The sequence below is a fragment of the Anabrus simplex genome, chromosome 2 (genome assembly GCF_040414725.1).
Source record: "Anabrus simplex isolate iqAnaSimp1 chromosome 2, ASM4041472v1, whole genome shotgun sequence".
Lineage (NCBI taxonomy): Eukaryota > Metazoa > Arthropoda > Insecta > Orthoptera > Tettigoniidae > Anabrus > Anabrus simplex.
In genome coordinates this window covers 447013062-447029932 of record NC_090266.1, presented here as the reverse complement: position 1 = coordinate 447029932, position 16871 = coordinate 447013062, and the positions used below count along the sequence as shown (strand labels likewise).

Sequence of the window (16871 nt, the reverse complement as noted above, 5' to 3'; positions counted from 1 at the left end):
AAACCCATCCCAGAGTCCCTTTACATTTTTATTTACCGTTTTCCACCGATCATAGTTACCTTTTAAAAACTGCCTCATGCCTGCTATATCAGCCATATGGTACTGCCTAATAGTCCTACTTTTAAGACCTTCCTTTCTATCACATTTTTTTTAACTACTACAAAAACAGCTTCATGATCACTAATACCATCTATTACTTCAGTTTCTCTATAGAGCTCATCTGGTTTTATCAGCACCACATCCAGGATATTTTTCCCTCTGGTTGGTTCCATCACTTTCTGAATCAGCTGTCCTTCCCATATTAACTTATTTGCCATTTGTTGGTCATGCTTCCTGTCGTTCACATTCTACCATTTTTGAAACGCAAAGGTACATCACACCAATGAACAATGTAAGTTACAATGAAGGAAATTGTTTGGTATGCACTGAGGTCTTTAATAACTTTTAACCTTACTCCATCTTTTCCAAGGGTGGTGTCTATTCAAATTCCCCAACAGGCATTAAAAATGTCATCTCTAATTACGCTTGTTTTCAAGGTATGATGAGTTATAGCCTTCCAGGATTCTATAAACTTTATATTTTTTTCCAAGGCTGAAGAAGGCCAAATCATGTACCTTTAATGTGTTTTAATTTTTATTGTACTGATCAAGGTGGACTTATTACATACCGGTACCTGTGTTTTCCTTTAAGTGGGATATGTCAAGCTGTCAGTAAAGAAATGGCATGGAATGACATTAGTAGACAAATAAGCTTGAGTGGAGCTTTCAAACGTATATGGAAATAAAGTTGGAATTGAAGTGGACAAATTGAGGAATATATTTGTTTATAGGAAGATAAATTAGGGACTGAAATTATTTATCAAAGGAAATGTTTGATGAATTGGCAATTTCCTTGAAATCAGTTAAGAATAGACAACGTAAATAACTGATTTGGAATCTGCCACTGGGGCGAAAGTCCTAAATGCAGAACAATGATTGATTGATTGATTGATTGATTGATTGATTGATTAATTGATTGATTGATTGATTGATTGATTGATTGATTGATTGATTGATTGATTGATTGATTGATTGATTACCCTTGTACACATGATAATTATGTAATAATTGTCAAGTTTGTGACCTATTATGTCTCACCAATAGCAATTCCCTTGGGCTCTACTGGATGTAATTTTCAGATGTCCAGTACTAATAAATTACCTTCGGAAGGTGCATCGCTCAAAAATGGGGTGTGGTACTGGGGAGTCATGACTTGAAAGAATTTCTGCACTTTCAATACACATCTTGAACAATATTTGCTTGACTCTCCTGTTTCCTAATACTGGTGTTGCTAAGAGAGTATGAAGTAATTCTACCAGCCAAGTGGCAGCCTTAACACAAATAACAGGGCAAATTTGCAAAAATAATAAAACTACTTCTAATTTCCAATTATCATTTCACTTTATTTTACACTTTAATAGATCAAAAGGTTAAGCAAACATTCAAATATATCTGACAGGTTTCAATTACAACACAGAACATTGTAAACCTTGCTAACTTAAATATTGAACAGATTCTGTCATTTTCCTGTACTTCCAATTAACCTTCAGATGAGAAAAGAGGAAAATAAGAGCAATGCTTAAGGACATCAGTATAATATACTCATCATAGAATCATCTATTAAATATTTCTTCGGAACTTAACTAAATATTTAAAACCAACATGATTTTCTGTACATGAATTTAAAACATTCACAGGTAAAGTACAACATATTGGTTCTACAATATTTTGCTCCTACATTAAAAAACTCAGTATTCTGTTATGAAAAACCACCTACACAATAGAAAGTAAGCAATAGATTCTCAATGCTGCTAAACTGGCATTTAATAGTAGAGCACAGAGATGTACAAATATAAATGTTAAGTCCTTTGCATTCTTAATGTACAATATCTCCAGTAATTACATAAAAATATATCTTTATGGATTTTCAACATTTTACCTACAATTAGCATTTCTCAGGGGCAAGGAATAATTTTAGTGGATCCAAAACTCAACTTTAAGTCCAAGTTATTACATTCCCATGCTTTCTTATCTGGCCCAAAACAAGAAGCAGTACTGGTACCATCAAAAACAGTATTGTAAAATTGTTAGGATAGAGTGAAAGAGGGAAAGAAAGTTCTCATTCTGATGAGTATTTTATTTCAATCTTGTATTAATCAGTCACTACAAGCATCTTCAGCAAATTTGGTCGATAGTTTACATAACAAGTTTTTAAAACTAGTGCCAGTGATTATCAACAGTAAATCACACATATACACACAGTCTTACTGAAGGTGAACCAAATTAGAAAACATACAAGCATATGTTTATCTAATATGTCATGAAATGAAGAAGATTGGAAGCACCATACTTAAAGAAGAAAACTACTGTGAAATAGTTGCAGAGAATAAAGTCCTTATAAAATACTGCACTCATTTGTAATTGTGCTCAAGTTGTTTTACTCATTAAGAATGGAGCCATAGAGATCTTCCCATTTCACTCCTAAACTAATAAAATTTTTATTTACAACAAACTTCACAATTGTATAAAAGTGAACCAGTTTGGTCAATCACTTAAATGCAATGTTTAAGAAACCACTGGCCTCGAAATTGCCAGAATAGCCAGAGTACATTTTCCATGTATCAATAGACGAGTGCAGAACACAAAATGATTTGTATCTCACTTCAGTCTCCTGGACGATAACCCATATTCTTGTGCTTCAGGAACATGTAGATTTCTTTGAAGCTGGGCCGTAAGCTCTCATCTCTCTTCCAGCACTCACACATCAGATCATAAATTTCAATTGGACAAAGAGTTGGTTTAGGCAGCAAAACCTACAAAATAAAAGGAGTTTAATTTATTTCATTATTCATAGTTGATCAGTGTAATTTATGACCTGCAAGTTGTTCATATTAATCTGCTTCATATTAATCGTTCTAACTCTTAATTTGGCAAGGATTCTACAAACTGAGTTTCAGTTCATATGTATGATGTACAGTACTAATCAATATTACTGGAACTAGTGGAACATGGCGGCTCTAATATTGTGTGATGTATGTTTGTCTCTTATAATAGTGTTTGTGGCGGGTTATTTGAAGTTTTCCTACGTATAGTAATGTTCATTTCCGAGTGACTATTGAAAGGAAAAATCACGTACTGTTGGCTAACCTTAAAGTGCTGTGTAATTATATAATTTCGTATTCTCACTTGGTGATAGTGTAATTGTAGGTTATGTCACGGAATAAGCAAAAGCAAAAGAATAAGAGCAAGAACAACAGCATGATGGATACCCAGGGTCAGTTAAAGTGTCTCGAAGTGGACGAAACTAACATCCGAGTTGCTGAAAGTGGACTTGATAATCTTGAATCAACTCTTCGTGAAATACTGAGTTCTTCTACGTTCTTCGATTGTATCCTTGAGCGACTAATCGATAAAGTAATTGATAGGCTTAAGGACAGCATCGACTTCAATACGAAGATTATTGAAGATCTTAGAAAGGTAGTGAATGAAAAAGATACAAAAATAAAAGAATTGCAATTAGAACTGGAAACTTTGAAATCCAGATCTTGTGACGAGATTGATCAACTCAATCAATACTCGCGACGTAATAACGTGGAAATTCATGGTATACCAGAACTACAAAGTGAAGATGTATACAAATTAGTCACGGATATTGGGTCAGCAGTTGGTTGTGTGATCAATAAAACAGACATTGACATTGCTCATAGAACTCCGACATCCAATAAATCTCTGCCTAGACCTGTTGTGGTTAAGTTCGTGAATAGATGGAAGAAGCATGAACTTATGTTTGCAAAGAAAAATGTTAGGCAACTTTCATCCACTGCACTTAATATTAATGCCACTAGCCATACTATTTACATCAATGACCACCTAACAGCTAAATCTAAAGGTCTTCTTAAGAGAGCTAAAGACCTTAGAGCAAAAGGCTTCAAGTATGTGTGGTCAAGGGAAGGGAGAATTTTTGTAAGGAGAAATGATACTTCTAGCATTATACATATCAGAAACATAGATGATGTCTTAGTTCTCTCTTCCCCTTAGGACTTACGTAGGCTATTTACTTGTAGGTAGATGAATAATCCATGTTATTTTTATGGAAGGTTCTCAATTCGAACTAAGTGAACTACAGGAGCTTACTAGCAAAGATGGAACTAGAATTCTATATATCAACTCCCAAATTATTCGTAATAAGTGGAGTAATTTACTTTATACAGTACAGGAAGCACAATATCCTGAAATCATTGTAATTGTTGAAACATGGGTTTCTCCTGAGGAAGAGAAATATTTCAATCTAAATGGATATGATGGTCTCGTTTGCTCTAGATCACATAATAGAGGTGGTGGAATTGCCATTTATATAAAGGAACCGTATAAGGCTAATGTATTATTATCTATTAACAGTAATGCTAGTTCATATAGTATATTATTAATTGAGATAAAGGATTTTGTGAATGACATTCACTTAGTAGCAGTATATAACCCTCATACTCAATTTTCGAAAGATTTTCTAAAATGTTTAGAAGAAATGAAAAATGAAATGTCGTATGGCTTTTAGTGCCGGGATATCCCAGAACGGGTTCGGCTCGCCAGGTGCAGGTCTTTCTAGTTGACTCCCGTAGGCGACCTGCGCGTCGTGATGAGGATGAAATGATGATGAAGACAACACATACACCCAGCCCCGTGCCACTGGAATTAACCAATTAAGGTTAAAATCCCCGACCCGGCCGGGAATCGAACCCGGGACCCTCTGAACCGAAGGCCAATACGCTGACCGTTCAGCCAACGAGTCGGACTGTTTAGAAGATATTTGGAATACAGGTGGCAAAACATTTTGTATTACTGTTGGTGACTTTAATATAAATAAATTAGAACACAGCCATATATCTGCTGAGCTTCAGAATCTGTGTGGGTGTTATAATCAGAGTTCATGTAACACTCTCTTTCCTACTAGAATTTCATTGACAACTAGTACACTTATAGACAATTTTTACGTAAACAGAGTCTGCAAATACAAAATATATAACATAAAAAATTATCTGAGTGATCACAATTTATTAATCTTGGATATTAATATTACACCCAAAATGAATACACAAAGAAATTATGTAATGCAACCTACAAAATACCATGTCCCATCTATGGAAAAATACATGTCTCAAACGCCATTAACTACAAATGAAGAGGATGGCTCAGATATCATAACAGATAAATTAATGACATATTTTAAAGAAAGTACTCCTTTAGTTAAACATGAAAGTCCTAATCTAAATAAGAAAGTTAGACCCTTTTGCCCATGGTTTACTTCAGAGCTGTTAAATTTAATCAAACATAAAAATAATTTATATTATAAAATTAAAAGACAACAGATGAGATTTAGTATGGGATGTGGCTATATTTCACAGCAGTTAATACAAGACTATAAAGACATATGCAACAGGGTTACTAGAATGAAAAGAGATCTAGAAAATAATTATTATATCAATAGGTTAAACAGCACAAATAATCAGTGGAAAGTTATTAATAATATTTTAACAACTAATAACTGTAACAATGAAGAAATACAATTGAAAGTAAATGATAAGTTGGTGACTGACTCTAGTCAAATTTCAACTATATTTAATGACTATTTCACTGATATGGGTCTGTCTTTAACTAAGAACATTCCTCAGTGTAAATACCCTCACCTTGAACCTGGCCCATCTAATTCCTTGTTTTTAACCCCTACTAATGAAAATGAAATTGAACAAATAATTAATAATCTTAAAAACAGTTGTAGTGTTGACTGTTTTGGTATTAGTAATCTATATATATAAAATAAGAGTTTTGTCTGTACATTGCTCAGAATTTGAAAAGAATGGTATTTTTGTATCGGTCATGTTCACAATAACAAGAAAATGCATTTTTTACATTTCCGTAATTTCTGTCTGTCTGTCTGTCTGTCTGTCTGTCTGTCTGTCTGTCTGTATGTATGTATGTACACGCATCACGAGAAAACGGTTGAAGAGAATTTAATGAAAATCGGAATGTAAAGTCGGGTGATGAACCGCTACAATCTAGGCTATAAATTATTTTAATCACGCTGAGTGAAATGGTAGTTTAGGGGAAGCCTGAAATTTAATTCTCAAATATTTATGTTATTAGTGGTCGTGTCTTAATGAAAATCGGTAGACAAACATGTGAAATAAGTCGCTACAATATAGGCTATACACGCTGAGAAAAATGGTAGTTTAGGGGTAGGCCTAAAATTTAATTGTCAAATATTTATTGTATTAGTGGTCGTATCTTCACGAAAATTGGTGTGCGAAGTCGGGGAATAGGTCGCTATAATCTAGGCTATCAATAATGTTATTCACATTGAGTGAAATGGTAGTTTAGGGGAAGGCCTGAAATGTAATCTATATATAAAATAAGAGTTTGTACATTGCTCAGAATTTGAAAAGAATGGCGTTTCTGTATCGTTCATGTTCACAGTAATAAGAAAATGCATTTTTTACTTTTCCGTAATTTCTGTCTGTCCGTCTATATGTATGTATGTACACGCATCAAGAGGAAACGGCTGAAGAGAATTTAATGAAAATCGGAATGTACAGTCGGGTGTTGAACCGCTACTATCTAGGCTATAAATTATTTTAATCGCGCTGAGCGAAATAGTAGTTTAGGGAAGGCCTGAAATTTAATTCTCAAATATTTATGTTATTAGTGGTCGTGTCTTAATGAAAATCGGTAGACAAAGATGGGAAATAAGTCGCCACAATATAGGCTATACACGCTGAGAATAATAGTAGTTTAGGGGAAGGCCTAAAATTTAATTGTCAAATATTTATTGTATTAGTGGTCTTATCTTCACGAAAATTAGTATGCAAAGTCGGGGAATAGGTCGCTATAATCTAGGCTATCAATAATGTTATTCACACTGAGTGAAATGGTAGTTTAGGGGAAGGCCTGAAATGTAGTCTATATACAGAGTGAAGCGAAATTTGCGTACTCGGGCGTCGCAGTGCGACTCCCTACATGCCAGCAATAAAAAATGTCTTTCACAAAAGTTCGTCCTGCGAGTATATCAGGCAGAGAAAGGACGTTGAATAGTGGCAATCTGGCAACACTGGAACCACATGTACGGTAAGTACCTCTGTCAGCATCACGTATTCGTGCTGAGCAGTTGGTGCATTGGATAGGGTTTTGGGTTGGCATGCAGGTGGTAGAGGGTTCGATCGTGGGTTAAGGCGCAATTTTTTGTTTACTAATTTCCATCGGACATAACATACTGTAATACAGTATGTCTCATGTATCCTACATTTACAACATTTTGTAACGCTGAACACAACTAATACCTTGCTAGGCCTACTGGTAACGTAAGCCCTTACGAAATACAATGGACTTGAACGAGGCAAGAATAACAGTTGCTACTAATCTATGAGATCGTTGGAGGACGGTAGAAAGAAAACAGGTTTCGCATTTAGTATATGAATTTGTGCGAATAAATTCACGCCCACGACGTGGAAAGGACGTCTTTCAAAGCTGACCGAGGGAAACGATTGTTCGTCCATTTGTAGGATCGTAGTATGTAAGTGCAAAGGGTTTCTAGAGGACCCGCTGCAATGGCTGTTGACGATTAAGTTGCCAGATACCATACCACCTGGACTACATTTATGAAATAAAAAAAATACGCTTCAACCCAGGATCGACCCCTCGACCTCCTGAATGCTAACCCAAAACTGTAACCACTGCACCAACTGTACAGCACAAACAATACGTGCTGACAGAGGTAGTTACCCTACATGTGGTTACAGTGTTGCCAGATTGCCACTCTTCAACGCCGTTTTTCTGCCGGATATACTCGAAGGACGAACTTTTGTGAGAGACATTTTTTTTATTGCTGGCATGTGAACAGTCGCGCTGCGACGCCTGAGTACGCGAATTTCGCTTCACCCTGTATATAAAATAAGAGTTTTGTCTGTACATTGGTTATAATTTGAAAATAATGGTATTTCTGTATCGGTCATGTTCACAGTAGCAAGAAAATGCATTTTTTACTTTTCCGTAATTTCTGTCTGTCTGTCTGTCTGTCTGTACACGCATCACGAGAAAACGGCTGAAGAGAATTTAATGAAAATCGGAATGTAAAGTCGGGTGATTAACCGCTACAATCTAGGCTATAAATTATTTTGATCACGCTGAGTGAAATGATAGTTCAGGGGAAGGCCTGAAATTTAATTCTCAAATATTTATGTTATTAGTGGTCGTGCCTTAATGAAAATCAGTAGACAAACATTGGAAATAAGTCGCTACAATATAGGCTATACACGCTGAGAAAAATGGTAGTTTAGGGGAAGGCCTAAAATTTAATTGTCAAACATTTATTGTATTAGTGGTCGTATCTTCTCGAAAATTGATATGCAAAGTCTGGGAATAGGTCACTATAATCTAGGCTATCAATAATGTAATTCACACTGAGTGAAATGGTAGTTTAGGGGAAGGCCTGAAATGTAATCTATATATAAAATAAGTGTTTTGCCTGTACATTGCTCAGAATTTGAAATGAATGGTATTTCTGTATCTGTCATGTCTACAGTAACAAGGAAATGCATTTTTTTACTTTCCCGTAATTTCTGTCTGTCCGTCTATATGTATGTATGTACACGCATCAAGAGGAAACGGCTGAATAGAATTTAATGAAAATCGTCATGTAATGTCGGGTGATGATCCACTACAATCTAGGCTATAAATTATTTTATTCACGCTGAGTGAAATGGTAGTTTAGGGGAAGGCCTGAAATGTAATTCTCAAATAAGTTGTTTATGTCATTAGTCATATGTCATTAGCGGTCGTATAGATAAATCTATATATATCAATCTCACAGCTGCGCGCCCCTAACCACACGGCCAACTCGCCTGGTCGTACCGACTGAAACAGCCTGCCTGTATATTGGCGGGAAGTAGCATGCCATTCCTCTGGTTCATACATTTTCTGATATATCTGGTTCGTAACACATTCGTTCATCATAGTATTCGAGCTATTGAATCCCTACTCGGAGGCACTGATTGGAATGAGTAGTGTGCATGTTTAACGGAATAATGACAGAGGAGTGTTCACGGCAGTCTGCGACCTGGTTATTCCAGTTCTGGAACTTCGGACTCTTAGATCGGCACCGTAGTACTGTTCGTTGAAAGTGAGAAAGTTTGCGGTGTTTCATTTGATCGAGTATTTTATATGATAACATTGCTTTCAATCGCTACATTCCTACTGACGTTTTTGTAATGACCTATGTTGGATTAAGGAAAACCACCAAGTCAGTCTTTCTGAGAATCCCGTAGCGAAGCACGGGTACATCAGCTAGTACTCTTATAAAGAGACTCTCTAAATTTCTTATACCTCACATCACAAAATTAGTTAACAAATCTCTATCAGAAGGTAAAGTACCAGCCAAACTTAAAATCGCCAGAGTTGTACCAATCTATAAAGGCATGGATAAATTTAATGTAAGTAATTACAGACCAATCTCGGTACTACCTCCTTTATCTAAGATTTTAGAACAAGTGGTTAAAAAAAGATTATTAGATTTTTTGTTAAATAATAAATATTTTTATCAATTTCAGTATGGTTTCCTACCTCACTCGAGTACCAGTAATGCTATTGAGGATATTATTATTAAACTACAACAAGCTTTAGACTCAGGTATGTTAGCAGCTGGCTTATTTATAGATCTTAAAAAGGCTTTTGACACAGTTGATCATAAAATTCTATTACATAAATTAGAAGTAGCAGGCATTAGAGGTATTGCATTGGATTGGTTTGTTGATTACCTCTCTAATAGGGAGCAGTTTGTTACATGTAATAATACTCAGAGTAATGTAAAGGTGACATCCATTGGTGTGCCTCAGGATTCTGTGCTGGGGCCTTTATTGTTTCTTATCTTCATTAATGATATTGGTCACCTTAAATTAAATGGAAGACTATCCATCTTTGCTGATGACACCAATATTTTTTATATAGGCTCTAGCAATCAGGAACTTGAACAAAATATGCAGCAGGATATTCGATTACTTGAAACATGGCTTAATTCCAACCGATTAACGATAAATCTAACAAAAACAAACTACATACATTTTCACAAACCTTTATATGTATTATATTTGGATAAAAATCTCCTTTTCTTCAATCACAGAGTAATGAAAGTACACAGTACTAAATTCTTAGGACTGATTATAGATGAAAATCTGTTGTGGAGTAATCACGTGGAGACCATTTGTAATAAAATTATCCCTGTGATTGGTATCCTCAGTAGATTGCGATATAAGTTCTCTCGTGGGTTGTTGAAGGGTATTTACTATGCTCTTATTGAAAGCCACATCTCTTATATGATACATGTCTGGGCATGCTGTAATAAAGAATTATTTGAAAAGGTAGAGGTCCTTAGGAAGAGAGCACTAAAAATAATTTTCAAACTGCCCATTCTGACACCGACTAAAGATCTGTATAAACATTGTAATATATTATCACTTCCAAACCTCCGCATAAAGGCTTCTATAATTATGATCTATAAAATTCAAAACAAATTGGTCCGCTCAAACATATCAGTAATTACTAATTCACAGATTCATAATTATGAAACAAGAATTATTCATAATATTCACTACAATCAGATTCATTCCACTAGTTATGGTCAAAATTCTCTTTGGCATTTTTCTATAACTATGTATGACTCGCTTCCAAAAAGTATAAAAATATTACCAACTTTATCTATCTTCAAGAGTAATGTAACTAAATACTTGAAGTAGTATGGTAATTTTGGTTAGGAAGCTTTGTCCTATCTTATCTATTACATCATGTTAAATTATATACCGGTACTTACTGTATTTTATTTTGTAATTACATTGTGAATATAGCTGCCATTGTAATTTATTTGTATTGCACCAAGAAGAGCCTTGGCTCAGGTGCCTATATTGAAATGAAATAATAAAAAATCAATGGTAGATTGAGTTTATTACTGACATCAAAGCTGAATGTGAATAGTAGTTCAAGTCAGTTGGTTAGGTACTCACTAAATGAAAGATATCCATGCCTATGAATTAAAGGATAATTTTCAGGGTAAAACTGCAGTACTCTGGCATTTCTAAGGACCTTCAGTTGTTAATGAGACACCAAGTTAAACATTATTTTCTTCATATGGTTATGAGGATATTTATGGGTTGTAGACTGCTGTGCGAAACTTAAGGACAAGATGGATAAAGCAACATTACAAATCAAATACTCGGTGGAAATGAATGAAACTGTGGTAACATGTTGCCAGAGGTCTCCCATACATGCATAGAAACCTGGCATGAGCTCAGCGCAACTATAGCGCCAAATGGATCTGGCCCCACAAAACGAGACAGTTGAAGGAATGGGAAAGACAGTGTGAGTCAATCTGCAAGCTGTTACAGTACACTGTGGTGATGATATTCATTACAACATGACACAGGGACAACATTTGGATGGCTTCAAATGGGGAAGAATCATTGGGAAACTGGAAGAAGGACAAAGTGTGCAAGTGTAGCCCAAGAGTTTGATATTGCTCACAGCGTTGTTTCCATGCATGGAGAGCATTCCGAACCACAGGCACTGCTGCTTGAAGGGGAGGAAGGGGTCAACCATGGTCACCTACAGTAGCAGATGACCGCTACACTGTGCAACAATCAAGAAGATACTCACATCAAACAGGGAGCGTAATTGCAACCACATTTAACAGGGCTGCAAGGCACTAAATCTCACGCTCCACAGTGGTGCAGCAACTGCATGGGGGTGGTCTGTTTGTCCGACCACCATTACGTTGTGTTCTGTTGACACCCGCACATCGATGGCACTGTTTGTGATGGTGCCAAGAGCATCAGGTCTGGACCGACAAGGAATAGGGTCGCATGCTCTTCTCAGATGAAAGCAGATTCAGTCTTAGTAGTGATTTAAGATGTATCCTCATCTAGCAAGAGGTGGAAAAACCTCATGCAACCAGGAACATTGTCGAACATGATCCTTTTGGTGGTCCAAGTGTTATGGTGTGGGAAAGCATTATGTTGCATGAATGTACCGAACTCCAAATCTTTGAATGGGGTAGGCCCTACCCTCGCCGGTCAATGTTATTATGACAATGTACTCCTTCCCTATGTGCATGTTTTCAGGGGTATATTCAGCTCTGACTTCATTTTATGAAAGACAATGCATGACTGCATCAAACAGCGCAGGTGGAGGAGCTCTGGAAATGAGAGGATATTCTGCGAATGGACTGGGCTGAACATTTCCCCCTACTTCAATCCCATCGAGTATGTGTGGGACATGTTGGGTACACATATAGCAGCACGTCCACATGCACTAACGACCATCCAGCGGTTGTTAACCCACGCTGGTAGGGGAATGGAACGCCCTACCACAAGAACTCCTTACCAATCTTGTGACCAGCATGGTAACATGTTGCAGGGCATGCATCGCTGTCTATGGTGATTACACACCATTTTATGAACTATGTCCCTTCTTTTGTGACATCCAGGGGAACATCATGATTTGCAATGACTTATGTGTAATTAATTGCCTCTGTATTAAAGTGTCATTTCTGTTTGTCTCATTGCATATTCCTTTCAGTTGCCTTCCATACCATACTGTAGCAATTCTTCCTATGTATGGTTCAAGTTTCATCCAGCTATGTTACTTGCCAAAAGTACATACAAAAGTTACTTTCGTCCTTATGTTTTGCACAGCAGTGTAGTAAGGACATACAGGAGATGGTGAATAAGTCTCTGGTTCTAATATATTGGACCCACACCAAGATTACTTGATATGAGAACCCAAAAAGATCCAAAGGAAAGCAGCACGCTTTTTCTGAATGATTTCCAAATATAGCATATTCCAACTATTGCATGTTCCAACTATTGCATATTCACATGGACTACAACACAGCCATGAGAAGGAATGAATGCAGAGCAAGTGATCTCACTTATGAAATTATCATAGCTTTCAAACTTTGGGCTGGGAAGGTTTAGGAGTAAGGAGATTAGCAGCTCGAGTAAGCAGTGTGTAATACCAATACAGTTAGTCCGTTATGAGACATTATAAATTTTTTGGCTAACTCATTCCTGGTTGCCAGCTTTTCGCTCCAGTGTGCTATTTAGGGCTGATCAGTTGGTAAATAGTACACCTACTAAAATGCACAGCTGGCACATACCGTGAAGGTCACTGTGTAGGCTACTTGGAGATACCGGTAGTGCCAATGCACTATGAGAGACTGTCTCATTTACAAAAATTGATGCCTGTCTGGCCATCAGATTATATAAATATTGAATCCCATAGAGAATCTGAAATATTTGTTCCTAATGGGTAAATTTACAATACCAATATAGTTAGTCTGTTATTGGACATTATAAATTTTCCAGCTATCTCATTCCTGGTTGCCAGCATTCCACCACAGTGTGTTAATTTGAGCTCATCAATTGGTAAATACCTACCAAGACCAATAACGGACCAGCTACTCGTTGGCTGAATGGTCAGCGTACTGGCCTTCGGTTTAGAGGGTCCCGGGTTCGATTCCCGGCCGGGTCGGGGATTTTAACCTTCATTGGTTAATTCCAATGGCCCAGGGGCTGGATGTTTGTGCTGTCCCCAACATCCCTGCAACTCACACACCACACACAACACTATCCTCCAGCACACTGACACACAGTTACCTACACAGGCAGATGCCACCCACCCTCATCGGAGGGTCTGCCTTGCAAGGGCTGCACTCGGCTAGAAATAGCCACATGAAATTAATTAATTAACGGACCAGCTACACTGGTATTATAAATTTACTCATTAAGGACAAATATTTCATGTTTGCTATGGGAATCAACATTTATATCATCTGATGGCCAGGCAGGCATCAATTATTGTAAATGAGACAGTCTCTCATAGTGCATTGGCACTGCCGGTGGCTGCAAGTAGCCTACACAGTGGCCTCCAAGGTCACCTAATATATATATGTCATTGGAAACTTACGGACACCATTACGCTTTTCTGTCTACAACTATGTGGAAGCTTCTAGAAAACTCCAGTGTCATGAAGAACTTCTCCATTCATCCTGAGTCAGTCGCCTCCTCGTCTTCCTGCAAGGTATCTGGAAAAATCTAGTCTGACCATGGAAACTGAACAACAGAAGCAAGCCTGTAGAATTCATCAAGTGGAATCCCTGACACCCGATGGTGAACAGAAGAAAGTATGTGGGGATGCAGCCTCGCTCATCTCTGGCTCAACATATACTTCTCCTCCCTCCATTCTGGAATGTTCCATGGGTTCCCCGGTGCCAGGCATTGAGCCACTCTTGGACCTCTCGGGACGGAATATTGTGACACCATTTAATTTGCCATCATATTCACCACCACTGCCCACAAATGCTACAGCTTACATGCCCACTAATGTAAGGACTTTCGCTGAGTTTGCTAAAAATCCATCACTGGCACTACACATCTGGCGGCGCAGCATAGTACACCCCTCATTGCTACCAGCTGCACCTTGCTATGTGGTTAAATTAATGTACATACTGTACATACAGCAAAAGCAAATACCAGGACAATTTACCAAACTGTAACCAGGTTCACACCCAACTACATGGACTACCATATCGAGATCCAGAGTACTAGAGACTGTTATTTATTAAAATCTCTAAGCCGTTCTACAACCACCTAGTGACAGCTGTTGGGGTGGAAGAGTTTGGGCCTCATACCTGTACCACAAATATCACTTAACAGCAATCTCGACCATCTCCTATAATGTCCATGGCCACCTACGGCGTGGATCGCGATTAGACGTATGATGAACTGGCCACTCAACTCCAGCTAGAGGGCCACCAAATCTTCAAAATCATTCCAATTGACAACGAGAGAGGCCCCACGTTCCTTATCCAGATCCCATCCAAGGATGTCACCAACCTGGACGTACTACTTCGAGATGTTGTCATATATGGATGTCGCCACTGGGTGGAGCCCTCCCACTCGGTGCCGCCACAGAGGATCCATTGTGACAGGTGCCAGCACTACACAACCCGCCCAGCACACCGTGCATTCAGCAACAGGTATGCGGGATATGCCCAAATGGGCTACACTCAAGTGTATAAATTGTTCCCTCCCCCCACCCCCTGCTTTTTCCCACAAATGCAAGGCCAAACGGACCACCAATCCTTCCCAACCTGAATCTACCCATTATATCTCAAGACCTACCCACCCCAGCTTCCTCCACTCTCCTGCCCCCCCCCCCCAGTTCTGAAAACATCATCCGCTTTGTAGCGACCATGCTTCAGAACATCCTTCCCTTCAGTCGACCCCACATCCTAACCCAGATCCAATTGGCTGCCTAATCCAGATCCAATTGGCTGCATGATTGGTCTTTAATACTCATCTCAATGTAGCCTATTTGGGGAATAAAATGCAATTTGCATTTCTTCCCCTAAATGCAGTTCCCTCGATCAGCTACTATAGTAATCAAGGCATATTTTTCCAACATTATGTCTGTTTATACCAACTGCGCTCCATTGGACACCTCCCTCTCCCTGTACAACCCTGAAGATTTCATTTTAAATGAAACATTTTTAACCCCTAAACTCAACCACGTTTCTCACATTACAACTTTTATCATGCTGATAAACTTCGAGAAGCCCACAGCGGCGTGGCTATTGGAGTCAAGATTTTTTTTCCACAAAACAACATTTCTATAATTTTCCTAATTATTTCTCTCAGAATATCTAATAATACAATTATTTTTACCTGATAATTCATCACTTGTATTCTTTACTATTTGCCTTCCCCCCCCTCCCTTGACGTTATTAAATATATTGATACTACTTTTCAAAATTATGTTTTTATTTCTGACACTAATATTCATTCTTATCCCATAGCACAACAAGTCAAATTTCAAGATCCAGTTTCTCAGCTTCAGGGCGTACAAATCCCTTTTCCTTTACCCACATGTCCAATTTCTAATACTATCCCTGATGCCCTTATCCTTTCCCCTTCTCTGTCTCTCTCTCTCTCTCTCTCTCTCTCTCTCCCTCTTTCCTATCATCACCAAATCCATTGCACTTGGCTCTGACCACACTCCAGCACTTATAACCCTACCTAATATATCCTATCAACACTGCTCCACTACCTCTCGACCCCCTCCTACTAGACGCCATTCATAAACGAACTGGATAGTTACCAACAAACAATACCTGATCTATTTACCGACTGTCCACTTCCTACTTCCTTACCTAATCTCCTTTCCCCAGTCGAAAGAGTAGAACAAGCTCTTATCAAAGCTGACCTTCTACATATACCCCGACATTCATACCACTCTACCACCCTACTGCCCTACTTAAACATTCCCATGATCTCTACCATTCCTACATTCGAACTCACGACCCTGCTACCATATGACAACACTGAGCAATGCTACGACATTCCCAATCTTATATTAAAGCTATTAAACATAAACAATGGACGACTGCCTGTACTGAACTATCCAATTTGAATGACTCTCAAACATTCTGGACCACTTTTCTCTGCATAATGCAAACTTGGAACCCCCTTCGCACTTATCCAATCCGCACTTCATCCACCCCTCCCCTGGCCGATAAAGATAAAGCTGATGCATTTGCCATCCATTATACCACTATTTTTTTCCCTTCTACCAACCCTCTCCATGATCACCTGGATGAACCCACCGTATACCAATACTACCATCCTAATCTCCCTCACTTACAACGGATCCTTTCTTCATTTCCCTACTATAGATTTTAATCATCCCCTCAATGCCCCCATCACTCCTCAAGAGTCCCTCGCTGTAACACAGCTCCCGCTA

At 38.1% G+C, this 16871-nt stretch overlaps 1 protein-coding gene across 1 annotated transcript in view; it reads right to left on the bottom strand.

Annotated features, from left to right (window-relative positions):
• Positions 1-1570: 1570 nt before the first annotated feature.
• Positions 1571-16871, bottom strand: part of LOC136863572 (discoidin domain-containing receptor 2) — a 954446-nt gene continuing 939145 nt past the window's right edge. The window contains exon 15 of the mRNA XM_068226000.1: positions 1571-2851. Within this exon, the coding sequence (XP_068082101.1) occupies positions 2702-2851 (150 nt within the window). The 3' untranslated portion in view covers positions 1571-2701. The remainder of the gene's footprint in view (positions 2852-16871) is intronic.